Source organism: Neofelis nebulosa, chromosome 5, assembly GCF_028018385.1.
Source record: "Neofelis nebulosa isolate mNeoNeb1 chromosome 5, mNeoNeb1.pri, whole genome shotgun sequence".
NCBI lineage: Eukaryota > Metazoa > Chordata > Mammalia > Carnivora > Felidae > Neofelis > Neofelis nebulosa.
This window is the reverse complement of record NC_080786.1, coordinates 15,483,252-15,509,517: the sequence shown is the minus strand read 5'-3', so window position 1 is coordinate 15,509,517 and position 26,266 is coordinate 15,483,252. Positions and strand designations below refer to the sequence as shown.

The window sequence follows — 26,266 nt, the reverse complement described above, 5'->3', positions numbered from 1 at the left end:
GAGTGAGGTCTTGGCTATACAGGAGGGAAGGTGGTTGGCTCAGCTAGTAGAAAGAGTCTCTTGCCCTCTTAAAAACTGAGAACAAACTGAGGATTGATGGGGGTGGGAGGGAGGGGAGGGTGGGGGATGGGTATTGAGGAGGGCACCTTTTGGGATGAGCACTGGGTGTTGTATGGAAACCAATTTGACAATAAATTTCATATATTGAAAAAAAAAAAAAGAAAGAGTCTCTTACCTCTTATTAATATTGGCTCCCCTGTCACTATCCACAATATTCAAATTATTATATGACAATAATTTTAAGGGGATTGTAAACACCCTGAAACTATTTTTAAGTTCCATTAAAAAACATTAATAATAGCAGTTTAGAATTTGCGAGCCTTGCCTTTCTCCATTGAATCAATTATTTTGTACACTGCTACAATCCATCCACGCCACACTGAACTCCCTTTATTCCTAGTATAAAGCTGGTGTAGCTTTCTTCCCCCACCCTTCCACTTAGCCTTGCCCCCAGGGCAGAAACCCCCAGGACAGGGTTGTGAGCTACCACTGGATAGCTGATTTGCAATTTGCACTTGGTCTTGGATTCTAGCCATGAATAACTTCTGTGAGACTTGAGTATCTCTTTGGAAAGACTTTATCCTACAAAGAACATGAAAAAAATCAACATCTCCAGGAAGCATTCACCTGGGACCTCGTCCATACTCCCTCAGTGTCTCCCTTGGCAGGAAGAGCTAGGAAGCAGATCACCACCGGTAAAAGAAACTTGTTGTCTCCCACCCCTTCCCCAATCTTAAATCTAACACTAAAATGTCATTGTTCCCCACTCTTTAAGTTATCATCAGAATATTTATGCAGTTGCTCTCAACAGCATTGCTCTCAAACAATGGTTTATACAGTGGTAGTCTGTATCAGTTACTCAAGAGGTAATTTTCAAGGGCCTGACCTCAGAGGAAGTACTCAAGACATATTCAAACTTTACTAAAGACGCTTACAATTTGGTTGGAAAATCTAACCAATATATCCAAATCCCAACAAACAATATAAAAAAAAGTATCTAATTATATGCCAAATTGTATGGTTTAGACTAGTATTATATAAATTGGATCGAAGTCTGGTGAGCACTTTTTTTTGTATGCTAAAGAATTGCCATGCAATAAAATAAGAGAAGGCATGTACTCAAAATCACTTTGGCAGTTGTGAAATTTAGTATTAATTACTTCATGTCAATAACTAACTTGAAAGCAAGCTTCTGAAGGTTGCTGAAAATAAGGACTGGAATATTAAGCCATATTCTCTGGAACATTTGGATGAAATATTGACTACTTAATTTAGATCTGACCTTTATGAACAAAAGACAAGTATAAAAATAGCTTCTCAGTCATCTAGTAAGAAAGCATAATTAAGAGCCCAGAAATCATGATGTGACAATTTCTATTCAGAATGCAGAGCATAAGAATTCCCATACATCAGCTCAGTGCCTGGCTGTTCGCTGCTGAGAAATGGGAAAACTGAGCAAGGGAGGGGGAAATATCAGTGTCAATCCAGTCAAATGAGGCCATATTCTTAGTTGACATTCCATTTGCACTTTAAATTTGGGTTTGACTGGCACTCCCCAAAATTTACATTTGACCCATGCTAACAGCATCCATATTATTAAAATGTACTCTAGTACTTGACAAAGGATAGATTTCTCATAATAATAAGTTTCGGTATAGTTTAATTTTCACAAATATATGATACCATTTTCCCTACCTCAAGAGGAAAGGTCTGTTTTTTATACACAACCTGCCACATGCTTCCACCCCATTCAAAATATCCTGTTGTTTGATTGATAGACAACAGAACTAAATGATTATTTTTAAAGAACTGAGTCTCCTAAGTCAGGAGGCACTTGTACAGGATAATTTTACCTAGTAAGTAGATTGGATATGAAACTTTTCCAATTTTCTTTTCTTTCTATTGATTCTATCAAGGAATAAGTTTCAGTGTGGAACAAGTATGTCATCATCACCATTTTTCAGATTAACTAATGTTCTTTCATAACAAAGAAAGCAGACCTCAGGATAAGCAGACAACAATATCTACTTAGAATTTAATAATGTCGTTTGCTTATATTTCATTATTTTTACAATTGCCATCTATTTATGGCAAGTGATTCTATACTGGTAGCAATAAATTATAGCAATAGTATAAACTCTCCTTTAGTTAAATTTGGTACAGTGAATCAAATTAAAGAAACATATATTAGGAAAATAGTAGTACAGATGATACTCAGATATGGCCAAATTTGTGCATTGGTAATCTATCAGTGACTAAAGTTAGGGAAATAGAGCTAAAATATTTAACATGCTAAAAATGTTTGTTCATTCATTCAATCCATGTTAATGAGTGTTAATATTTTCATTTATGCAATATAGAAATTCTTTTTTTTTTAATATGAAATTTATTGTCAAATTGGTTTCCATATAACACCCAGTGCTCATCCCAAAAGGTGCCCTCCTCAATGCCCATCATCCCCCTCCCCTCCCTCCCAACCCCATCCACCCTTAGTTTATTCTCAGTTTTTAAGAGTCTGTTATGGCTTGCCTCCCTCCCTCTCTAACTTTTTTTTTCCCCTTCCCCTCCCCCATGCTCTTCTGTCAAGTTTCTCAGGATCCACATAAGAGTGAAAACATACGGTATCTGTCTTTCTCTGTATGACTTATTTCACTTAGCATAACACTCTCCAGTTCCATCCACTTTGCTACAAAAGGCCATATTTCATTCTTTCTCATTGCCACATACTATTCCATTGTGTATATAAACCACAATTTCTTTATCCATTCATCAGTTGATGGACATTTAGGATCTTTCAATAATTTGGCTATTGTTGAGAGTGCTGCTATAAACATTGGGGTACAAGTGACCCTATGTATCAGTACTCCTGTATCCCTTGGGTAAATTCCTAGCAGTGCTATTGCTGGGTCATGAAGTAGATCTATTTTTAATTTTTTGAGGAACCTCCCCACTGTTTTCCAGAGCGGCTGCACCAGTTGCAATATAGAAATTCTTAAGTTTTCATTTCTTTTGGCAAAGAACATGTATATGTAATGTATATGTACACGTAATATGTATAAAATATGTATATAATAAATTATTTACCCAATCCAGTTAGTATTAAAAGACAGAACAAGAGGACTTTAATAGTGCTAACTTAAAATGGTTCCATGGTTATTTGTTCTACAGGAGTTTGAGGTGCATTAAATACTGCTGTAACACCACAGTATGAACCTAGAAGTTCACATTAGGAGTACCAGATATTTTTCATTGGGGGAGGGGCCAAGATGGCAGAGCAGCATGGAAGTTCTCTGTTTCTCTCATCCCTGAAATGTAGCTAGAACAGCACCAAACCATTTTGCACACCTAGAAAATTGAGCTGAGGATTAACACAATAATCCACATAACTTGAGCCACAGAACTTGGCAGGTATACGGTGCACAGAGGTGAACTGGGGAAGAGAGAAGCCACGGAAGGTAGGGAGCTGTTTTTGCAGAGAGAGGACAGAGAAAGTTGGGGCGGGGGGGGGGGGAGTAGAGGAAAAACACTCTCCCTGAAAGTAGCTGGAGAGAAAGAGAAAGAATGGAAACACCCACAAGTGACTGAACAAGAAAGGGAGAAAGGAGAAAGGAGAGGGTTTTAATACCATCAGGACTCTATAAACAGGGGACAGCAGAGTTGGAAATTCCACAGCTCAATACCTGGCAGTGATCTAGTGGGAAGGGTGAATCCTCAGGAGCAGGCAGCAGGGTCAGAGGGGTCTGGCTGGGCACACGGGGAGAAGCGGTTCCCCTGATAGGAGGGCATGTGGTAGAGGCCCTAGGGCCTCCCCACAGGCAAAGGTCCTAGCAGACCCCAGAGAACAGCCACGATTGTTGGTATTGGAACAAAGACACCAGGGCGTGGTGAAATCTGGTGCCAGTTGTGTGTTGTGATTTACCATAATCCCTGCACTGCTGCCACTGTGATCACATGATTTTCTTCTGAGGCAAGCCAGCACCCAGCCACAATCTCTGAGCCTCTGCAGCAGTGTGACTGCATGAATGTTCCCAGGGGCAAGCCGGCATCGGCCACTGCCCAGCGAGACCCTCCTCCAGAGGGTGGGGGAAGGTCCAAGTCGCAGAGCCTTCGGAAGTGAGGGGTTTGGAAACACAGCCTCATTTGAGATCAAATTTGGGAGGAAGGTGCTGCCCAGAAGTCTGATAGCTTGGATGCAGAGAGTGTAGAAGCAGGGAGTGGACAGAAGCCAGAGCAAAGGAGGGGTGCTCGATTGCTGGTTGGTGAGAACACAGAGTTCTGGTGCTACGGACTGGGAAGCTGGGTAACACCATTTTCACCTCTCCTGCACATGTGCATATATGCACACACAAGACACATAGATCCACCCCAATAAGCTAAGCAGCGCCACCTAGTGGAGAATGGAGCCATTACACCAAGCCCCATCCAACTGCAACAACCAAGCCCTAAAGGACCAACACAAGTCTCTCCACCTGCTTAGTGTACAGACTATAAAGTGCTGCATAGTTTTACTTCTAGAGGAAACTCGATGTAATTTTATTCTGTTTGCTGGTGCATCTATTCATTTTTTTCTTTTTCTTATTCTTGGATACAGAAAGAAAAAAATAATATTTTTATTTCCCATTTTTATAAAAAAATTTTAACTTTTTACTATATGTTTTATTTTTTGTAATTTCTAAAATTCTATTTCACTTTCTTCATTTCATTTATTCTATTTTATTGTATACATTTTTTAAAATTTGCAAACATTTTCTTACCTTTTTTTTTCTTTCCCTTTTTCTCTATGCTATAAAGCTTCCTTCAAAAAGCAGACGAAAACACACCTAGGATCTAGCTTAATTTATTTTCTTCTTGTGTTGTTTTAACTTTTTAATTTTAATTTTTTATTTTATTAATTCTTCTTCTTCCTCCAAAATGACAAAATGTAGGAATTCACCCCCCCCCCCCAAAAAAAAACAGGAAGAAATGACAGCCAGGGACTTAATCAACACAGATACAAGCAAGATATCTGAACCAGAATGTAGAATCATGATAAAATGAATACTGACTGGGGTTGAAAAAAGCATAGAATCCCTTTCAGCAGAGATAAAATAAGTAAAATCTAGTTAGGAAAGTGTTAAAAATGCTATAACTGAGCTGACACCACAGTGGGAAGGATGGATGAAGCAGAGCAGCAAATCAGTGACATAGAAGACAAAATTATGGAGAATAATGAAGCAGAAAAAGAGGGAAACTAAGGCAAAAGAGCATGATATAAGAATTAGAGAACTCAGTGACTCATTAAAAAGGAACAACATGTGAATCATAGGAGTCCCAGAAGATGAAGAGAGAGAAAAGGGGGTAGAAGGTTTATGTGAGGAAATCCTAGCAGAAAACTTTCCTAACCTGGGGAAAGACACAGACATCAAAATTCAAGAAGCACAGAGTTCCCATTAGATTCAATAAAAAACGACCATCAACAAGGCATATTATAGTCAAATTCATAAAATACACAGAAAAGGGAAGAATTATAAAAGCAGCAAGGGAAAAAAATCCTTAACCTATAAGGGAAGACAGATCAGGTTTTCAGTAGACCTATCCACAGAAACTTGGCAGGCCAGAAAGGAGTGGCAGGATATATTTAACATACTGAATTAGAAAAATAGGCCGCCAAGAATTCTTTATCCAGCAAGGATGTCATTCAAAATTGAAAGAGAGATAAAGAGTTTTCCAGACAAACAAAAACTAAAGAAGTTCGTGACCACTAAACCAGCCCTGCAAGAAATTTTAAGAGGGACTCTCTGAGGGGAGAAAAAAGACCAAAAGCAACAAAGACTAGAAAGAACAAGGGAACACAACCACAAACTCCAACTCCACAATGGCAATAAATTCATATCTATCTTTCTATACTTACTCTAAATGTCAATAGACTAAACACTGCAATCAAAAGACACAGGGTAACAGAATGGATAAGAAAACAAGATCCAGCGATACACTGTTTACAAGAGACCCATTTTAGAGCTAACAGCACCTTTAGATTGAAAGTAAGAGGATGGAGAACCATCTATCACGCTAATGGTTGCCAAAAGAAAGATGGAGTAGCCATACTTATATCGGATGATCTAGATTTTAAAATAAAGACTGTAACAAGGAATGAAGGAGGGCATTATATCATAATTAAGGGGTCTATCCACCAAGAAGATTTAAAAATTGTAAACATTTATGCCCCCCAAGATAGGATAAATCCCAATGTGGGATTTATTTATGCTCCAAAGGTGGGAGCACCCAAATATATAAAGCAATTAATCACAAACATAAAGAAACTCATTGATAATACTACTATAATAGTAGGGGATTTCAACACCCCACTTACAACAACGGGCAGATCATCTAAGCAGAAAATCAACAACGACACAATGGCTTTGAATGACACACTGGACTGGATGGACTTAACAGATACATTCAGAACATTTCATCCTAAGCAGCGGAATACACATTCTTCTCCAGTGCACATGGAACGTTCTCCAGAATAGACCACATACTGGGACACAAATCAGCCCTCAACAAGTACAAAAAGATCAAGATCATACTGTGCATATTTTCAGACCATAACACTATGAAACTTGAAATCAACCACAAGAAAAAATTTGGAAAGACAATGAATACTTGGAGATTAAAGAACATCCTACTAAGGAATGAATGGGTTAACGAAGAAATTAAAGAGGAAATTCAAAACTACATGGAAGCCAATGAAAATGATAATACCACAGCCTAAAACCTCTGGGATGCAGCAAAGGCAGTCATAAGAGGGAAGTATATATAGCAATCCAGGCTTTCCTAAAGAAGGAAGAAAGGTCTCAGATACACAACCTAACCTTGCACCTTAAAGTGCTGGAAAAAGAATAGCAAATAAAACCAAAAACTAGCAGAATACAGGAAATTATTAGAGCAGAAATCCATGCTATCAAAACAAAACAAAACAAAAACAGTAGAACAGATCAATGAAACCAGAAGCTGGTTCTCTGAACGAATTAACAAAATTGATAAACCCCTAGCCAGTTTGATCAAAAAGAAAAAAGAAAGGACCCAAATAATTAAAATCAAGAATGAAAAAGGAAAGATCACAACCAACACTGCAGAAATACAAACAATAATACGAGAATATTATGAGCAATTATATGCCAATAAATTGGTCAATCTGGAAGAAATGGACAAATTCCTAGAAACATATACACTACCAAAACTGAAACAGGAAGAAATAGAAAATTTGAACAGACTCATAACCAGTAACAAAATTGAATTAGTAATCAACAATCTCCCAAAAAACAAGAGCCCAGGCCAGATAGCTTTCCAAGGGAATTGTACCAAACATTTAAAGAATTAACACCTATTCTCTTGAAGCTGTTCCAAAAAATATAAATGGAAGGAAAACTTCCAAACTCTTTCTATGAAGCCAGCATTACCTTGATTACCAAAACCAGACAGAGACCCCACTAAAAAGGAGAACTACAGACCAATTTCCCTGATGAACATGGATGCAAAAATCCTCAACAAGATATTAGCTAACCAGCTCCATCAATACATTAAAAAAATTATTCACCATGACCAAGTGGGATTTATACCTGGGATGCAAGGCTCATTCAATATCTGCAAAACAATCAATGTGATACATCACACTAATAAAAGAAAGGACAAGAACCACATGATCCTCTCAATAGATGCAGAGAAAGCATTTGACAAAATACAGTATCTTTTCTTGATAAAAACCCTCAAGTAAGTAGGGATAGAAGGATCATACCTCAAGATCATAAAAGCCATATATGAAAGACCACCGCTGATATCATCCTCAATGGGGAAAAACTGAGCGCTTTCCCCCTAATGTCAGGAACACGACAGGGATGTTCATTCTCGCCACTGTTATTCAACATAGTACTGGAAGTCTTAGTCTCAGCAATCAGACAACACAAAGAAATAAAAATCATCCAAACTGGCAAGGAGGAAGTCAAAATTCCACTCTTTGCAGATGACATGATACTCTATATGGAAAGATTCCAAAAGATTCCACCAACAAAACTGCTAGAACTGATCCGTGAATTCAGCAAAGTCGCAGCATATAAAATCAATGCATAGAAATTGATTGCATTTCTATACACCAATAATGAAGCAATAGAAAGAGAAATCAAGGAATCAATCCCATTTACAACTGTACCAAAAACCATAAAATACCTGGGAATAAGCCTAACCAAAGAAGTAAAAAAATCTATACACTGAAAATTATAGAAAGCTTATGAGAGAAACTGAAGAAGACACAAAAAAAATGGAAAAATATTCCATGCTCATGAATCAGAAGAACAAATATTGTTAAAATGTCGATTCTACCCAAAGCAATCTACAAATTCCATGCAATCCCTATCAAAATAACACCAGCATTCTTCACAGAGCTAGAACAAACAATCCTAAATTTTTTATGGAACAGAAAAGGCCCCAAATAGCCAAAGCAATCCTGAAAAAGAAAACCAAAGCTGGAGGCATCACAATTCCAGACTTCAGGATGTATTACAAAGCTGTAACTATCAAGACAGTATGGTACTGATACAAAAACAGACACTCAGATCAACGGAAGAATAGAGAACCCAGAAACAGACCCACAAATGTATGGCCAACTAATCTTTGACAAAGCAGGAAAGAGGATCCAATGGAGTAAAGACAGTCTCTTCAGCAAATGGTGCTGGAAAAACTGGACAGTGACATGCAGAATGAACTTGGGCCACTTTCTGACACCACACACAAAAATAAACTCAAAATGGATGAACACACACACACACACACACAAAAAAACCCCATAAAACAGGAAGCCATCAAAATCCTACAGGAGGAAGCAGGCAAAAACGTCTTTGACCTTGGCCACAGCAACTTCTTACTCAACACATCTCCGGAGGCAAGGGAAACAAAAGCAAAAATGAACTATTGGGACCTCATCAAGATAAAAAAGCTTCTGCACGCTGAAGGAAACAATCAGCAAAACCAAAAAGCAACTGACAGCATGGGAGAAGATACTTGCAAATGACATATCAGATAAAGGGTTAGTATCCAAAATCTATAAAGAATTTATCAAACTCAACACCCAAAAAACAAATAATCCAGTGAAGAAATGGGTAAACGACATGAATAGATACTTTTCCAAAAAAGACATCCAGATGGCTAACAGACACATGAAAAAATGCTCAACACCACTTATCATCAGGGAAATACAAATCAAAACCACAATGAGATACCACCTCACACCAATCAAAATGGCTAAATTAACAACTCAGGCAATGACAGATGTTGGCGAGGATGTGGAGAAAGAGGAACTCTTTTGCACTGCTCGTGGAAATGCAAACTGGTGCAGCCACTCTGGAAAACAGTATGGGGGTTCCTCAAAAACTAAAAATAAAACTACCCTACGACCCAGCAATTTCACTACTAGGTATTTATTCAAAGGATACAGGTGTGCTGTTTCAAAGGGGCACATGCACCCCAACGTTTATAGCAATGCTATCGACAATAGCCAAAGTATGGAAAGAGCCCAAATGTCCATCTACAGATGAATAGATAAAGAAGATGTGGTGTCATACACACACACACACACACACACACACACACACACACACACACACACAATGGAGTATTACTCGACAATCAAGAAGAATGAAATCTTGCCATTTGCAACAATGTGGGTGGAACTAGAGCATGTTATGCTAAACGAATTTAGTCAGTCAGAGAAAGACAAGACCAGAGCTCTAACCCCTGAGCTATGAGGCCTCATCCTGAGAAAGACAAATATCATATGACTTCACTCATATGTAGAATTTAAGATACAAAACAGATGAACGTAAGGGAAGGGAAGCAAAAATAATATAAAAACAGGGAGGTGGACAAAACATAAGGACTCTTAAATACAGAGAACAAACTGAGGGTTGATGGAGGGGTTGTGGGTGGGGGGATGGGCCAAATGGGCAAGGGACATTAAGGAAGACACTTGTTGGGATGAGCTCTGGGTGTTACATGTAGGGGATGAATCACTGGATTCTACTCCTGATATCATTATTGCACTATATGCTAACTAACTTGGATGTAAATTAAGAAAACAACAACAAAAAAGGAGTACCAGATAGAAAAGATCATGTTATAATACAGTCACTTGGTACTCTAAAATCATAGTTCTCGCCATTTTTTTCTTCCATAGCATATGGAAAATGATGTTTACATTCTAGACAGAGTCCTGGAAGCATACCAGGTTTTGACAAAATTCTTCCTGCCCTGACAACTTTTTCCAGAACATTTAGACAATACAGGCTGTGGCTGTTGGTTGTACATAATGTTCCTTTCATCCAAGCATGTTCCTTTCTATCCAAAAAAGCTAAATCAAACGTTAAGTGAAAATACATTAATACAGTCTGCTTTAAAAGAATTAATCATCCACACATTTCAGTGTTTTGCCTATTCTGAGTAATGAATATTTAAGATATAACTTACAACTGCCCAGACCAATAGTGTCTCATGACACCGTGGTCCAAACTTATTTCCCTGCTGTTGGAGAGCTCTATTTATGGCACCTTCTCTGGGGTGCCTGGGTGGCTCAGTCAGTTAAGGGGGCAACTCTTGATTTTGGCTCAGGTCACGATCTCCTGGTTTGTGGGATCGACGGTTTCTGCGCTGACAGCACAGATCCTGCTTGGGATTCTCTGTCTCTCTCTCTCTCTCTCAATATAAATAAAACAAACTTTAAAACAAAAACAAGCCACCTTTTCATTCTCTGAGTTAGGCTAGAGACACAGAGAAAACAACTGGAATGGAGCATGACTTGCAGGTGAGGTGAGCTAAGTGGATGGGGCTGGTACCAGTTGTTTGTGATCTGATAAAGCAAAAATAGTCCAAATTTACCCACAACGCTAAAAAGTATGACTTCTGATGTGTCTACAATATTAATAGAAACATTGCCCTTTATGGGTGAACTTTTGTATTCACTGACAACACTGTAGTATGTTGTTTTAAATAAGAAATATGTCAGTGAACTTTTAAAAACTGGATGGAACAACAGACTGTAAGTCTAAAAAATACAATATATTACATGTAAACTGCTATAATGTGATTGGTTTGTTTAAAGGTCAAGAGATCTGATCAATTTCATGGGTATAAAATAAGTCTAAAACTGAGCCAATTCAACATGCCCTTTAGGAAAAGGAATTCCTATTATGAATCGGAACAGAATTGTGAATTGCTTACATAAATACGTGTTCTGCTCTTGCTATTATAAAATCAATCAACAACAATCATTTCAACTTCACGATTATGTTATGTATGAACTTACCTTATGCCAGACAGCATGGTCACCATGATAACTATGGACATCTTAATAACAAAACCGTCTTTTTTTTTGCATCTATGCTGATGGTGTAAATGGCCCCAGACTGTCAATAACTCTTCCAAAGCAAATTTAATAAATGTGAAGACATGGACTAATGTTACCAAAAATCAATTCCCATCACTTATGTTCACCATAGGTGTTAACTCTACAAAAGAATGTGAGTTAAGGAAGCCAAAATGAAAACAGCATTAGGCAACAACTTCAAATTAACCAAAGTAGTAAAATAGAACTCAAGAGTCATACATTCATACATATGTTAAGAGCACAATTGCTATACTTTTTTCCTGAATTGTCCAGACTTAGCTAACAGTTTTACTACTACTGTTGTACTTTGGTCCTCTTTAATAGAAATTCAAAACATTAACTAATACACTCACCCTCCCCCCCAAACCATTACTATAAACTTGTATGTTTTAAGAATCCATAATTTTTAAATTATCAACAAAAACAGGATACAGTATTGTTTTAATCAGATACAAATAGAAATAACTAAAAAGGACTATCTATGTCAGAATAAAGGAGCCAGACAAAGATAAATTTCACTCCTTTGTATCATATAGGCATAGAGCTTATAGAAACATGAATTTAAAACAGTTACTATTTTTTGCTAGGAGGTATGCATTTTAAGCACAAATAGTTTAACTGGCTAACATCCCCACCAAAGCAGAAGTGTAAATTTTAGAAAAACAGCCTGTAATATTTCAATCAAATAAGTGAACACAGAAAGCATTTTGATACTGTTAAATTGCCAAACTAATAACGGTGGACAAACAAACCAAATTCTCCTGCCGCTTGTATTAAAATTACCTCCCAAGCATCATTCAGACCCATTCAGTCCCAACTATAATTCTGTGTTCGCCCATCGTGTGCTTGACATCAACTTGATCTAATAAGTACTACCATGATCTCTGAGATTGCGAAGAATCACAGCGGGAAGGCTATGGGACTGCCACCCCGTCACTAACTCGGCCTCTAGCTCCTTAACGTGGGCCCTGAGCATGAGGGGTGGTACTTTCAGAAGCAGGTCAAGAGGCAGCAAAGCTGAAGAAATAAAAGGGGGAAAGATATGAAACTGTAACATAAATCATACTGAGTATCAGGGAGGCATGTGTGATTTTGTTACTGCCAACACGAAATTACCTGGTCTTGGTCTGGATCCTATTCCACCAGTGAAGTCCCTGAAAACAGAATTAGGGGCCGTTACGAGGACTCATTCAACTTGGATTTGACTAACATTGACTGAAAGCCTATACCCCACTATGCTTTACATTGTAAAAACTGAAAAAAGATTATTTTCCCTCAAGATGTTCTTGAGAGCTTAACAAACAGAAGAATAAGCCCATGCAAGCCCACAGCAGACCTGACATTTTACTGGCACATGGAAAAACCCTATCTCATCACAGTGGTTTAGAAACTCTCAGCATGATTAAGCTGGGGAGGGGCAGAGAAAGAGAAGGTCACAGAATCCAAAGCAGATTCCAGGCTCTGAGCTGTCAGCACAGGGCCCGATGGGGGGCTCAAACTTGTGAACTGCAAGATCATGACCTAAGCCGAAGCCGGCCGCTTAACCGACTGTGTCAACCAGGTGCCCCGGGATTTAAATACAAATAAACATGGTTAATAAATCTCTTACACCAACACTTCATTTTAAGCATAGAATTCTTGATACATAAATGCAACACATACCTTAAGTTACGAAGCAAAACAAAATTGGCACTCATTTACCCACTGACCAGCTGACACAGTAGATTAATGGCAAAATCTTTGCATTTGATGGCAAGTTCCTTCCCTTCCTTTCCCGCTCCTAACTCCCCACCATACCAGCACTCTCCTGTTCCCATTATTTTCTCTGTCCCTTTCCCAGCCCAAGTTTTCAGAACCTGGAAAAGTCAGTGAAACTTGCCAGACTTGTACAGTTAATACACACCGCCTAGTTGTGGGAGAAGCGGCATGTTTAAAGAAAGAAAATGGGTAGCCCCCGCCCTCAGAAAGAGGGGCATAATCTCAGCAGTGTCCAAAATGGGCAGGATGCCTCCTGGCTGAGGAGCAGACCATCTGTTTCAGCACCTCATACCCTCACATCCATGACATACTTGCTCTATCACGGCAAGTGCCAATGAATAACCCTGCCCCTTAGCCTTCCGGGTGGGTCTAGCACAGCCCAATAGAAATATGCAAACCACAGACATAAGTCTAAATCTTCTGGTAGCCACATTTTTAAAAAGTAGAAATAGAGAAGTGACATTAATTTTCAGAACATATTTTGTTTAACCCTTTATCTTTAAAATATTCTCATTTCAGCATGCACTAAATACAAAACTCATGAGATACTCGACATTCAGTTTTGTATTTAAATCAATATTAAAATGAAATTAAAAAATTCGTTCCTGTCACCCAGCTACATTTCAGCTGCTCAAGGGTCACACGTGGCCAGTGGCCTCCATATTCAACAGTGCATTCCAGAGTCACTGTCTTCACAGAAATTACGACTGAGGCTAACAGTCATGCCACATAGCTGCAAAGCCTGTGATACCTCTTGGACTATCCTAAATGGTGAATTAAAATGTAATTTGCGAGGGTCACCTGGGTGGCCCAGTCAGGTAAGCATCCGACTTCGGCTCAAGTCATGATCTCACAGCTCGTGAGTTCGAGCCCTGCGTTGGGGGCTCAGAGCCTGAAGCCTGCTTCGGATTTTGTGTCTCCCTGTCTCTGCCCCTCCCAGCTCATGCTCGCTCTCTCTCTCTCTCTCTCTTAAAAATGAATAAGTATTTTTTTAAAAATTAGAAAAAATGTAACGTGCAAAAATCTTTTATTCCTAAGGTTACAGGTACTTTTGATAGATCATAACCATTCACAGGTCGAGTTAACTAGATGAATCTTCCAGTTGTCCTGAAGAATCCAAAATTCCAAACATTTTTATATGTTAAAAAAATGGGCTGGTGATATATGTGAAATAGACTATCCTGACAATGCCGAGTTGCTGCCAACGTTGCTACTCCTTAATATAATTCTAAATTCTTCTTTAGGGGATCTAAATGAACTTTAGGGGATCTTTAAAAATAAACATCACACATTCATTCAACAAATATTGATGACGTGCCCACTACGTGTAGAAACTGTGCCAGACATTAGAGACGGGATGGTGAAAAGAAAAAATCCTTAGCCTTGGAACTTACAAGATTATATAGGTATAGCAGAAAAACTGTTAATTTCTCTGCAAATCATATCATGGATCACAAGAAAGCGTACTCATCTGAAATTGCCAAATAGAACAGACTAATTGTAGCCAGAAGGGACAACATTTAACTGCACAACCGTTAGGTCCAGATGGACAAAAGATTGAAATTATGCAAAGCCTGAGGGAAGTCTGCCTCTAGGACTGGATTGAATGTTTATGCGCAATAGAACATTATGGCTGCAGAAGATGGTTTCCCAGGAGAGTGTAAGCTGGAAAACAGGCAGAGATGACTTAACACAAAGAGAACAGTCTAGAAATGTTTTCTGGTGAAAAGGCTTAATATAATGAAGCTTGTGTCCTCTGAAACTTTTAACATGGGCATTGACTAATAGAACTTCAGGCTGATTAAAACAGAATTGCAGAGAAACGGAAGGTTTCAAAGGATTCCAAAAGGTCATGCCTCCCAGCTCTCTTCAGATCCGGGGTGACTTCATCCAGAATTTATTACCTAAAGCAGAAACTGAAGCACTGCATCTGAGTGTTAGCCTACAGCTTCCACCCCAAACCAATAACAGGTAAGGTGGAGATTGAAGGTTTAGCTTTGTAATTTTTTAAATCAACTTTCCGCTGAATGAATTCAAGTTCAGAGTAAATTACTGGGATACTTATTGTGTTTAGAGGAGTCCTGGCCGTAAAGAGATGGAGTTCTAGAATTTTATACCTTGTAAAACTGTTTCAAATATACTTCTGAACCAAGGGAATATTTTCACACGCATAGGAGGCACATTACATAACTTAATTCAGTGGTGAAAAGTAGTCAATACTATTTGATGTGGGTAAAAAGGAGAAATATTTAACCTTCTGAAATGAGAAGGTTGACTTACAGTACTAAGATAACGCTCTCTGAGGCTACTGCAATCATACCATCTGAGCTAACTAGCATTTTACCACTTAGAGGTCTCTTTCTGGTAGTGACATTCATAAACATGTCCTGTGTGAAAACACGGCATTATGCAGGATTGAGTTCTCCTGTTCATTATGGGCTTTTCACTTATCTATAATGTTAACAGAGGTGGTGTCACTACAGGAAAGGAGAATTGAGTTCTCCTGTTCATTATGGGCTTTTCACTTATCTATAATGTTAACAGAGGTGGTGTCACTACAGGAAAGGAGAATAGTGCCCCTGTGGCTCTCCATCCTTACTCCAATAACAGCCAGAAGCAAACAAGCAATTAGCCAGAAAAGTTTAGAACTGTCACAGAAAAGAAATAAAGTGGTCTTACTGATCATTGTTTTTGTGAGGCTGCTTGATTGTGACATTGGCAGATAGGCTAGGTTGATTCTGGCCAGTAGTGATCAAGTATTCAATTTAAGTAAAACAAGATATGGATTATGAAAAGGGCGAGTAGAGAACACCTACAAGTCAAAATAAGCAAGGCTTCTCCTAAAAGGAGGCAAAACCCATAGGTCCTGAGGTTCTACAAGAGTCTTTCTGGTCACATATATGATGCTGGATGGTCTCAAATGTCCACAATCATCTTTTATGTGACTCAAAGACTAATGCCAGGTGCACATCCTTGAGTACAAATTATGCATATCCTGATTTATCAAAGAAGTTGCGAACCAAAGGCATCTCCAAGACCGCAAACATCCAATATCTCAAACCAACCTGCCAACTACACCCTGTTGCCTTGGCAACAGGATGCAAGCAGGCATGGAGAAATCTTGTTGCCTGAGCAACAGAATCTTTAAGAAAAAAAAAAATAAAGTAAAATGGGGACTTATGCTGTGACTATGGCAAAGGCTTGTAGGTTCAAGTCAATAGGTGGGATTTTAGTCCTATTCCAAAGAGAGATATAGAATTTATGCTAAGATAACAGTCATTGTCATTCATCAATTAATTAACAAGTATTTGGGGGCTGGCACCTATGCACAATACATTGCCACCTGGGAAATGCAAAGATGGACCCAGCATTGTCTGGTATGTGCCAGTGTACAATAATAAATATTAATTGAATGAATGAATGAATGTTCTTAAGAAAATCATAATACAATGACCAAAGCTTACTTTGTAGTCAGTGTATATAGTAGTTAGAGAAGTTGAAGGCCCTGTGTGCATTATCAAATTCCACTATACAAGATAATTTATAAGTTGAAATAAAAGTTAGAATGCAGTGGATTATATCTATCTATCTATCTATCTATCTATCTATCTATCTATCTATGTACTGAGACTATAAAATCCAGATAGAAACTGGTAAAAGTCATGCCCATTCTTAATTCTTTCCTAACAAGTAGTAATGGAGGCAGGAAATTTTAGATTATTTAGATCACTGAAAATGATTAAAATTAGAAATTTCAAAAAAAGTCCTAATTATTGAATTTGTGCTTTTTTTCTTGACACAGACATTAATTAATCCAGCTTTTGACTATCAATGTTCGCAAAACACCAAACAATAAGGATAATTACTTAATATGATTATTTCGAAACAGGTAATGTTTTGTGACAGATGACTATAAAGAGTGAATTGCGCTCTTTTACTCTGTGCAATTTCAGAGATGTCCACATCAAAATAAAAGATGATTTCCACAAACACTATCATGCACTTCAACATTTCTCGATATATGTGTGCAGTTCAAATCTCTAAAACTGGGAACTTAAAAATGGTACAACCACTCTGGAAAACAGTTGGGCAGGCTTCTTTAGAAAGTTAAGCACCAACTACCATACGTTCCAGTCATTTCATTTCTAGATATTTACCCAAGATTTTTAAGAGTATGTATCCATATAAAGACACAAATGTTCATCACAGCTTTATCTGTAGCAGCCAAGTACTGGGACTCAAATGTCCAGTAACAGATGAATAGAAAACAAACCATGATATATCCATACAATGGGCTACTACTTAACAATAAAAAAGAATGAACTATTGATAGACTATGAAAACAATATGGACAGATCTCCAAATAATTATGCTGCCTAAAAGAAGCCAGACAAATAAGAGTATGTACTATATAACTCCATTTATATGAAATTCTAAAAGGCTAACTAATCTAGAGTGCAACAAGCAGCTCAATGGTTGCCTAGGGTGGGGAGTGAGGAGAAGGGAGGGTACAAACAGACATGACGACACTTTTACATGGATATGTTCTCTATCTTAATTGTTATTTCACAGGGATATGCATATTCAAAACTTATCAAATTGCACATTTTAAATATGTGCAGCTTATTTTGTGTGAATTATATCTCACTGAAGCTCTTAAGACAAAATAACTTTTCACAATCTCATTCAAGAAAAGTTATTCAAATAGACCATCACATGACCTATACATGTGTTAAAAGCAATATATAAAAAATATTCCATTAAGTTCACTTTTGTCTGCCTTCTGTTACTTATGAGACAGAAGCTAAATGTAAGTCAGTTCTAGTTATCTCATGGTTCGACATCTTCAAGAGAGCTGACTGGTTAGCCCTCAGTAGAGTATGAGTTTATCACAACCAAAGCAGCTGTTTGGTGACACTCAGATCGATAAGCATTTATAGGAGTGTCCCAAGTGACACTCCTGTTCATAACTCTCCAATAACATGCAAAGAATTAAGATGTAAAATCAAATGTCTATTCTAGTAAGTCAAAAGCCTAAAAGCAAATTGTACTCAGTGAATATACATATAGTGTGAAGGACCTGTTCATCATTAGGAAATGTGGGTCATCTAGAAGCTCCCCATAGTCTACCTGTATAATGTCAAAAATGCTCTACTGACATCTCCAGATTTTCTTGGGGTGGGGAGGGGTAGGAGAGCCCTGGGAATGGCTGCTGCCTGGATGGCATCCTACTGAGGGAGATTTCATGTCTGGAGATCTGAGAATGGAGATTTGGAGATTCACTTTCTCTTCGTGAATGCTACAGTTCCAGAACTGAGGAATGGGGCTCTCTCCACTGATATGGAACCTCAGCTTTGACTTTGGCTTCTAGGACTTTCGGTGATTTGGGGATGGGGGAGGAGATACGGGGAGGAATATGTCAAGAAAAGGAGCCTACAGGAATTATTTGCTGGCTTCATGTCACTTCTGCTCAGTAGTTCCTAGAACAAGTATATACTTCTAAGAGTTGAGAACTCATTCTCTCTTGGTCTTGCTGTTAGAGTCCCGAAAAAAACTTGTAACTTGATGACGACTTGGCTCACCAGGATGCCTTCCAGTTCTAATATGATGTTTCCTCTCACCAGCCCTGAGACCAGTATTTCTCTGAGGAGGCAGAAGCTGTCCCTCTAGTTCCGTTTGCCTAGCTCCATTTGAAAGTCTATGGCAAATTATTAGGGAGGTACTTGGTCCTTCAACAGGCAATTGGCTTAAATCTGGTCCCTGATATCTGGGGTGAGACAATCTCAGAATTTATGCTCAAGTTTTCTCTCTGAGCTATTTAGCCAGGACCAAGTTTGAATTCTAAACTCTGTGGCTTTTTCTCAATGGTACCGATTCTGTTGTTTTAAGAGCCAATAAGGATCCCCAAGGGGGAGAGCTGCCCAAGGTCTCACTGTAACTGGTCTACCGTTTCATATGTGACACAGAATACCCAAAAATCTCTGCAGGCTTCATTTTCTACTTATTTTTATTCTACTTTATAGCTCTGCTATCTTCTTTTAGATTCTAACTTCTCATTTAGCAACTAAATATTTTCTATTATGTAGCGTTGCTATTTTCTTTTAGATTCTAGCTTCTCATTTAGCTTCTAAATATTTTCTATTATGTAACTTGGCTATCTTCTTTTAGATTCTAACTTCTCATTTAGCTTCTAAATATTTTGCAGAACGGTTTCACATTTCACTTCAGTAAACCAAGAAACCCAGAAAAATCCTAAACAAATGAGATGGCAAATAACTTTACCTTTAATGTCTTTTAATTTAAAGAATTAGAAATACATTTTCAAATTGTCTCCTTTTAATTCAGAGAAGGCCTGGGGGTTACTTGGAAGGACGGCAAAAGTCATTAACTGTCTCTCCTCTTAGTTGGCATGAATCACAGGCTGTCTTTTGTCATTCATCTTCTTCTGAAGTCTGTCCTTGTCTCCCTGCTACACTCAGAGTTCCTTGAGGGAAGAGAGCTCATCTTAAACCGCCCTGTGTTCCTGATGGCATGTTACACCGCACCGCACACAGCACAGCTTTCAAATGTTACTTTAGCTCACGTCCTATTCACCTACGCACCTTCTGATGCATCAACCTCAACATCTGCGCCATTTTCTATTTTCCACCTGTTGGCTTGGTCATTAACCTCAAGTTAAAAGGGTTAATGTGATTACACTCTGTAATATCCCTTTTTCGATGAGCTTCAGATTGAACGTCTCCTTTCTGTTGGTTCTAGTTTAGCCAATTCACTATAAAATCTTCAGATAATGACTAGTTTTAAAAGCCAGTTCAAGCTCTAAAATATATAGAACCTATGTTTCTTTTGTTTTTGAAGGTTTAGACTTAACTGGGCTCTTTCAAATAAGACAATTTTCCATGAATCCTTTTAGAAAAAAAGACTAGAATTATTTAACAACTTCAAGATGCCTCAATTCATCTGATTGGCAATTCCCATTTTAATATAAAATTCTTTTAATTGAGGAGTTAGACCCATATGTCATGAGGCATTTTTGTACTAAAATACTTGTTTTGCATGTATTTTATACATTTAAGCACATTTATATCACTGAATAAAGTATCCAATAATAGGAGGGGAAAAAAAAGCCTTTTAGGGATGTTCTTAAAAACATAAATAGTCACAAACCCGGTAATGGCTAGATTCCAGAGCATGCTTGCTAGTTATGTTGTGGGAGAACTCGTTGGACATTTCCCTATGCAAATCAAATACTGTTCCAAGCAGTTGTCTAGATTTCCAGATCAGCTCACAAAAGTCTACTGAACTGGTGATGTGGCTAAGGTAGAAGCCCTGATACCTGAGATGAGGAGGACATCCTACTCTGTGGTAGCATCAGACCCCCAGCTCTGCAGCCACATCTTCCAACCCTGTCCCCTCTCTTGCTGGGCCAACAAGCAAGAGCTCCCATGGCTCCAGGCTCCTGTGTGTGGCTTCCTTGTCTGTGGAAAGTGGGAGCAGAGGTGGTGGCTTAGGAATAAGAAGCCAGAAGGAAGGCAATTGGAGGGAACTGCAAGCCCAGCAAATTCCTTGGGCGATCCTCTATTTCAAGTCCCAAGTCCTCTAAATCCCCCATTCTGGTTCTCCTGGGGTTCGGGACTGTTTCTCTTTCCCCTGCCCTCTCCTTTACATCTGACCATCACTTCTCGGCACATCGGCCCACTAAAAAAATGTGTAGGATTCCCTCAATGGCCCTTCTGGTATTTTATGCACTCTGATAGGTTTTCCTTGGGTTTTTGTCACTAGCAAAACTAGAGATGAATTAGGAAATTAAAAGGCTTCGTGCTAACCCTTCCTGAGCCTTACTTGGAAAAAAATAAGTGATTAGTGATGCTGTATCTTTGACTAAACAAAAAGTAGTTTTCTACATGAACCCTCCTTTGCCCCCTAACTGAACCCTTCAGGATTTTGCAAGGCAGCTTCTTCATTCTGAAATTCATCTTCCCAGTGGACAGTAGTTCCATTCTGGCTGCCCAGTACCCACCGTGCTCCCTGCAGCAAGGACCTCCTGATGGACTTGGAGGGGGCAGTCGATCAAGGAACTCAGCTCTCCCGGCAGCGGTAAATAGGATCCTGATTCAATCCAGGCCAACTGACTCTCTCTAGCAAGACACTGAGTCCTGAGAAAGGTGACACATGGGTGCCAAAAGCAAACTGGGAGATCCTTTATCCCAGCATCAGGGCCTTTCTGATTCTGCCAGCAGTGCCTCCTCCACAGACCTCAGGGGCTCATCTGGCTCTTATTCCTTCCTAAGTTTAGAACCTCTGGGTTTCTAATTACATGAGCACTGCCCCCCCCCACCCCCTGCCATAAAGCCTTTTAATGAACCTCTGTTGCATGAGTCAACAAAAGTCAGGCTCTTTGCTGGCATCCAGAAAGCCCAACTGAGAAAGCACACCATAGCCTTACCTTTTGTCACATTGCATGCAGCCACGTCCCTAGCCAGGGTCACCCACAGTGCCACAGACCACTGACTGGAATCACCACCTACGCGCTTATGCACAGGTAGCCTCAACTGGTGTTTCTGACTCAGAGCTGTCTGACAGTCCTTCTGCCTGTCTCCATTCAGTTGTCCGCCCATCTTTATATTGGTTCTTCCCAGGTGACCGCTCCTCAAATCTAGACCATCTTCACAGCAGTGACCTTGAAAATCATCTAGTAGACAGAAACCACCAAGTATAATCTTCTCTGCTTTTCTAGCTTAATTTTGTCTTTGCCCCCTTTTCTTCAGACAAAGAGCTGTCCCTTCATCTTTCCTGGACCCACTCTCTAGACTCAAGCTACTCTGTGCCTGTGTCTTATCAATTCCTTTTCTCTCTTTATCTCTCCTTTCCACTGGCTGCCTCTCCTGAGTACCAGTCACCCTGAAGTCATCCTGATTCTAAAAAGGCCCCTTTTCACCAAACGTCCCCTGCCAGCTAACTACCTCGCTCACTCTTAGCTTTCTTCCCCCCATCACTGCCTCTGTAACTTCTAAAAGCACCACAATCCCACTGCTGCCAACCTCACTCAATGCTATGGAAACTGCCCTTAATGACAGTCACCAGGGACTTCACTAGGCCAAACCTAATGGTTTCATTTTAGTTTTAGCCCAAAAGATAACTCTTGCAGAAACTGCTCATTATCCCCAAATAAGTTTCTTCTTCCCTTTAAAACAGAATCCCCCAAACATATTCATCCCTCCCATAGGAGATGTGCTCCTATGATTACATTCTGGCCAATGGTATGTGAACAGAAGGGATGAGCACAATGTCGGGACCTGTCCTTTCCACTTCCTGCTGGCTGGGGTGTGGATGTGATGTGGTCCACATTTGCCACATTTGCCATGAGGATGAGCCATATAGCCCACCTGAGGAGGTGGAAAAACAAGATATAAGGAGCCAGGGCTCCAGAGGAGCCCATAAAGCACAACCACCTGCTTTCCTCGTCCACCCCTGAGCTCCGAGAGGCTAACTGCTTAGCTGAAGGTCACAAAGCTAGAATTAAACCCTGACCCAAGCTTAGTACTCTTTTCCTAATGTTTATTTATTTATTTTGAGAGAGAGAGTGAGTGAGGGAGAGAGCGGGGGAGGGGCAGACAGCAAGGGAGACAGAGGATCTGACGTGGGCCCTGCACTGACAGCAGAATCCGATGTGGGGCTCGAACTCAAGAACAGTGAGATCATGACCTGAGCTGAAGTTGGACGCGCAACCAACTGAGCCACATGGGCACCCCTAAGCTTAGTACTCTTTATGGTAGGCTGCTTGGTAAACCGTAATCACTGTTGGGAGGGTGGGCTCTGACAGCCTCTAGTACCACATGTCCATGGCGACTTCTAGCCATCAGGTTTCACTTTAGCCACCAATAACTCAGCTCTGCAGAGTTCTGGGAGCTCAATGTGTACGTACCTTGTTTGGGATTGTCTTTCTCCTCCCGAAGCACTAAAACTTCTCTTTAAAATGCCTGGAACAAGAACATAAAAATATCTTTATATTTTCCCTCTACAAACCTTTTATTTATTTACCTATTTATTAATTTAAAAAAATGCTGCATCCTATAATATGAGCAATTTTACATACTCTAAAGATGGTCATCATTTATAAAAGCATCAGCTGAAATATAATGTTTCAAATTACTGTTTACTTAATGGGATTGTGTAAGGTCCTTTTTCCAAAGAAAAGGTACTAAAAAGGCAACTCTGTTACTAATAGCTAATAAAGGAAAATAAAATATCCATGTCATAATTATCCTAAAGCCCTTGCCAAGATACCTACAAGTTGCCACATGCAAGTTTAAATGTTCAACTTTTCCTCCTCGTTTCCCCACTGACCCTCCCCACTATTGCTACCCAGAATATAAAAAGCTGAATTCATCTCCAAACAGCCAGTAATTAACTTCTTCTAGAATTTGCTACATATGAATGAATATTTTTCATTTCATTCATTTCATTCATTTCATTTCATTCATTCATCAATGAATTTATAACATTCATGTTTTCCCAATCACATATCAGGATATTATATCTAGCAGGCAGGAATTTGCAGGGAAAAATCAATGTTGGAAACTGAGATCGTTCCAGAAAATCTGGAACACGTAGTCACTATTTTGATGGACAATTAAATTCGGAAAGAAACAAACAAAAAAATGAAGCTCAATCCTTAGGGTTTAACTTTGATCCTTAGGGAGATTATTTTAAACCTTCTTTTGAGATTTTCATAGTATACTCCTTAATGAGAGAAATTTATTTATACTAACTTTATTTCAAAATATTTCTATCCTGGAATGCCTGGGTGGCTCAGTCGGTTGAGAGTCCGACTTCAGCTCAGGTCATTTAGGCTTTGTGTTGACAGCTCAGAGCCTGGAGCCTGCTTGGGATTCTGTGTCTCCCTCTCTCTCTGCCCCTCCCCTGCTCACACTTTGTCTCTCTCTCTCTCTCAAAAATAAACATTAAAAAAATTCAAAATATTTCTACCCTAATATGCCTTCAACTTACTCTTTTAAAAGAATTATTCTTTCCTCTCCATATTCCATTTTAACTTCTCTTTTCTTTCAGTTTCAGATTTGTTGAATGAATTGAATCCTATCTTTCCTTAAAAATTTTATCCAAATATATCTTTTCTTTTCTTTTCCATACCCCATACCCCAGATTATTTACTTTACTGTTTTAAAGTAAGAGGCAAAATTAACATATGGACTGAATTTATATAACATATTTGTCATAGTACTAAATAATTAAAATATTCTACTTTAGTGTTTGAAATTATAATCTATCCCTTACATAACATAAATAAAATCATACAAAACTTAGTCTACTCCAAGACTAACTTCTTCTCCAGGTCTCTAACCCTTAGAGAACAGATTCACAAGAGGTCACTTCCATTATTCCTGTGGTTATTTAGTGTTTCTCCAAATTAGTTATCTCCACTCCGCAGTTACAAGGTGTATTTGCCAGTAGAAATAATAAAACTAACTATTTGTTTGACAGCTAAGGCAACAGCAGACCACAGTGCCAGTTGGCCTCTGGGCCTGCCAGAAGGCTAGACAAACCTGTCCTAATTAGCACTGTACCTAGAATATAAACCGCTGCGTTACGCATATGATGGCGGTCACCCGACTCCCAAGCGTGATTCCCAAACCGCGACCTACCAGAACCCCACAAGCCGGCAAAGAAAACTTACTGAATGTAGATTCTTTCACAGGGCTCGAACTGGAGCTGCTGGAGTTGTCCGAAATGTCCAATTCCTCATCTAGCTCTGAGTACATGTCTGCACATGAACAGAAGAGTCACAGAGCAAAGAAAGAGAGCAAATGAGCCTTGAAACAGACAACATTGAAGAGCGCATTCACGTGGCCACCACTTCACTAGAAATACCTTTGTCAATATTTTCCAAGTTGAAGGTCTCCTCGGACAGGATTTCATCACAGGCCCTGTCTTCATCCTTCCCGCAGGGGGCCTGGAAGCCCTCGGGGGGCAGGTCCACGCTTTCTGAAAGTTCGCTCTTCAGGCTGGTGCCTCCACTGCTACTGCTACTCAAGCTTGCCTTCTCAAAGGTGTCCTGCGAGGGAAATTCAACGCACAGCTGTCTTTTCTTCCTTCCTCCCCTAGGACCCAACGCTTATTAGAACATATATTAAAATGCACGCTAAGCATATATATTTGTGCTAACGTACCACCGGTTATTCTATCTGCACATTTGTGGCTGAGTTCACTTAGTCCCTCTCTATAAAAAAATGCATCCCTGCAGGCGACCACGGGACAGACAAGAACAGAGGTGCCAAGATGCTCAATGACAAAGGTCTGTGCGATGCGGCAAAAGAAAATGCAGCGCTAAGGGAAAGATACATATCAGTTAAGCGGAAATTACTGTCACCTTAATAACATTTGCCCTCTCAAACAAACATGGGAATAAAAGGTACAGCATAAGGAGAACAGTCAATGGTGTTGTCATAGTACTGGACACGTAGCCACGCTTGTGGTGAGCAAAGCCTAAGGTAGGGAATTGCGGGTGTATACTACACTATCCCGTACTGTGTCTTATACCTGAAATTAATGTGAGCTCACGTGCCAGCTATACTTAGGAAAGTACAACAATGCTATCAAATCTCAGCACCACAGTGGGCGAGTAGGACTTAGTTTTTTCCAATTCCAGGAAACTCTGCAGCAGTAGTGGATGCCGCCAGGCCATGGAGAGAGAAAGGCGCGGTCCTCTGAAAGGTGCAGAGACCAGCACAGGCTCCAGTGGTGACCAACGCTTGCTCGAGACAGGTCCAAGGGTTTACTTTTGTTTTGTTTTGGATACTCTTTCTGAAATTGAATTGACACCCACAGCCACCAGAGGCAAGTTTCTAAACTCCATGGTGACAGAATTGAAGGTAAAGAAAATCTAAGACCATATGAGTGACGCGTGTTAGAAGTCTGCCTCCAAAAGCTCTCACGTGTTTCTGTTCCCTAAACAAGACAAAACATGAAAAGAATAGCAAAGACATTTTGTGCAATGCAAACTGTCCCATCAATGTTATC

General features: G+C 39.4%; 1 protein-coding gene across 19 annotated transcripts in view; it reads right to left on the bottom strand.

Annotated features, from left to right (window-relative positions):
* NEK10 (NIMA related kinase 10) overlaps positions 1-26,266 on the bottom strand; it is a 224,029-nt gene that overhangs the window by 36,420 nt on the left and 161,343 nt on the right. For 13 of the 19 annotated variants that reach the window (XM_058729687.1, XM_058729688.1, XM_058729692.1 and 10 more), the window contains 5 exons: positions 25,118-25,301; positions 24,924-25,010; positions 23,154-23,208; positions 12,587-12,624; positions 12,347-12,487 (listed from right to left, as the gene is read on the bottom strand). In XM_058729687.1, coding sequence (XP_058585670.1) covers positions 12,347-12,487; positions 12,587-12,624; positions 23,154-23,208; positions 24,924-25,010; positions 25,118-25,301 — 505 coding nt within the window. Of the gene's footprint in view, positions 1-12,346; positions 12,488-12,586; positions 12,625-19,505; positions 19,713-23,153; positions 23,209-24,923; positions 25,011-25,117; positions 25,302-26,266 lie in introns of those variants that run through there. The other 6 variants (XM_058729693.1, XM_058729689.1, XM_058729690.1 and 3 more) reach the window with 3 other exon arrangements.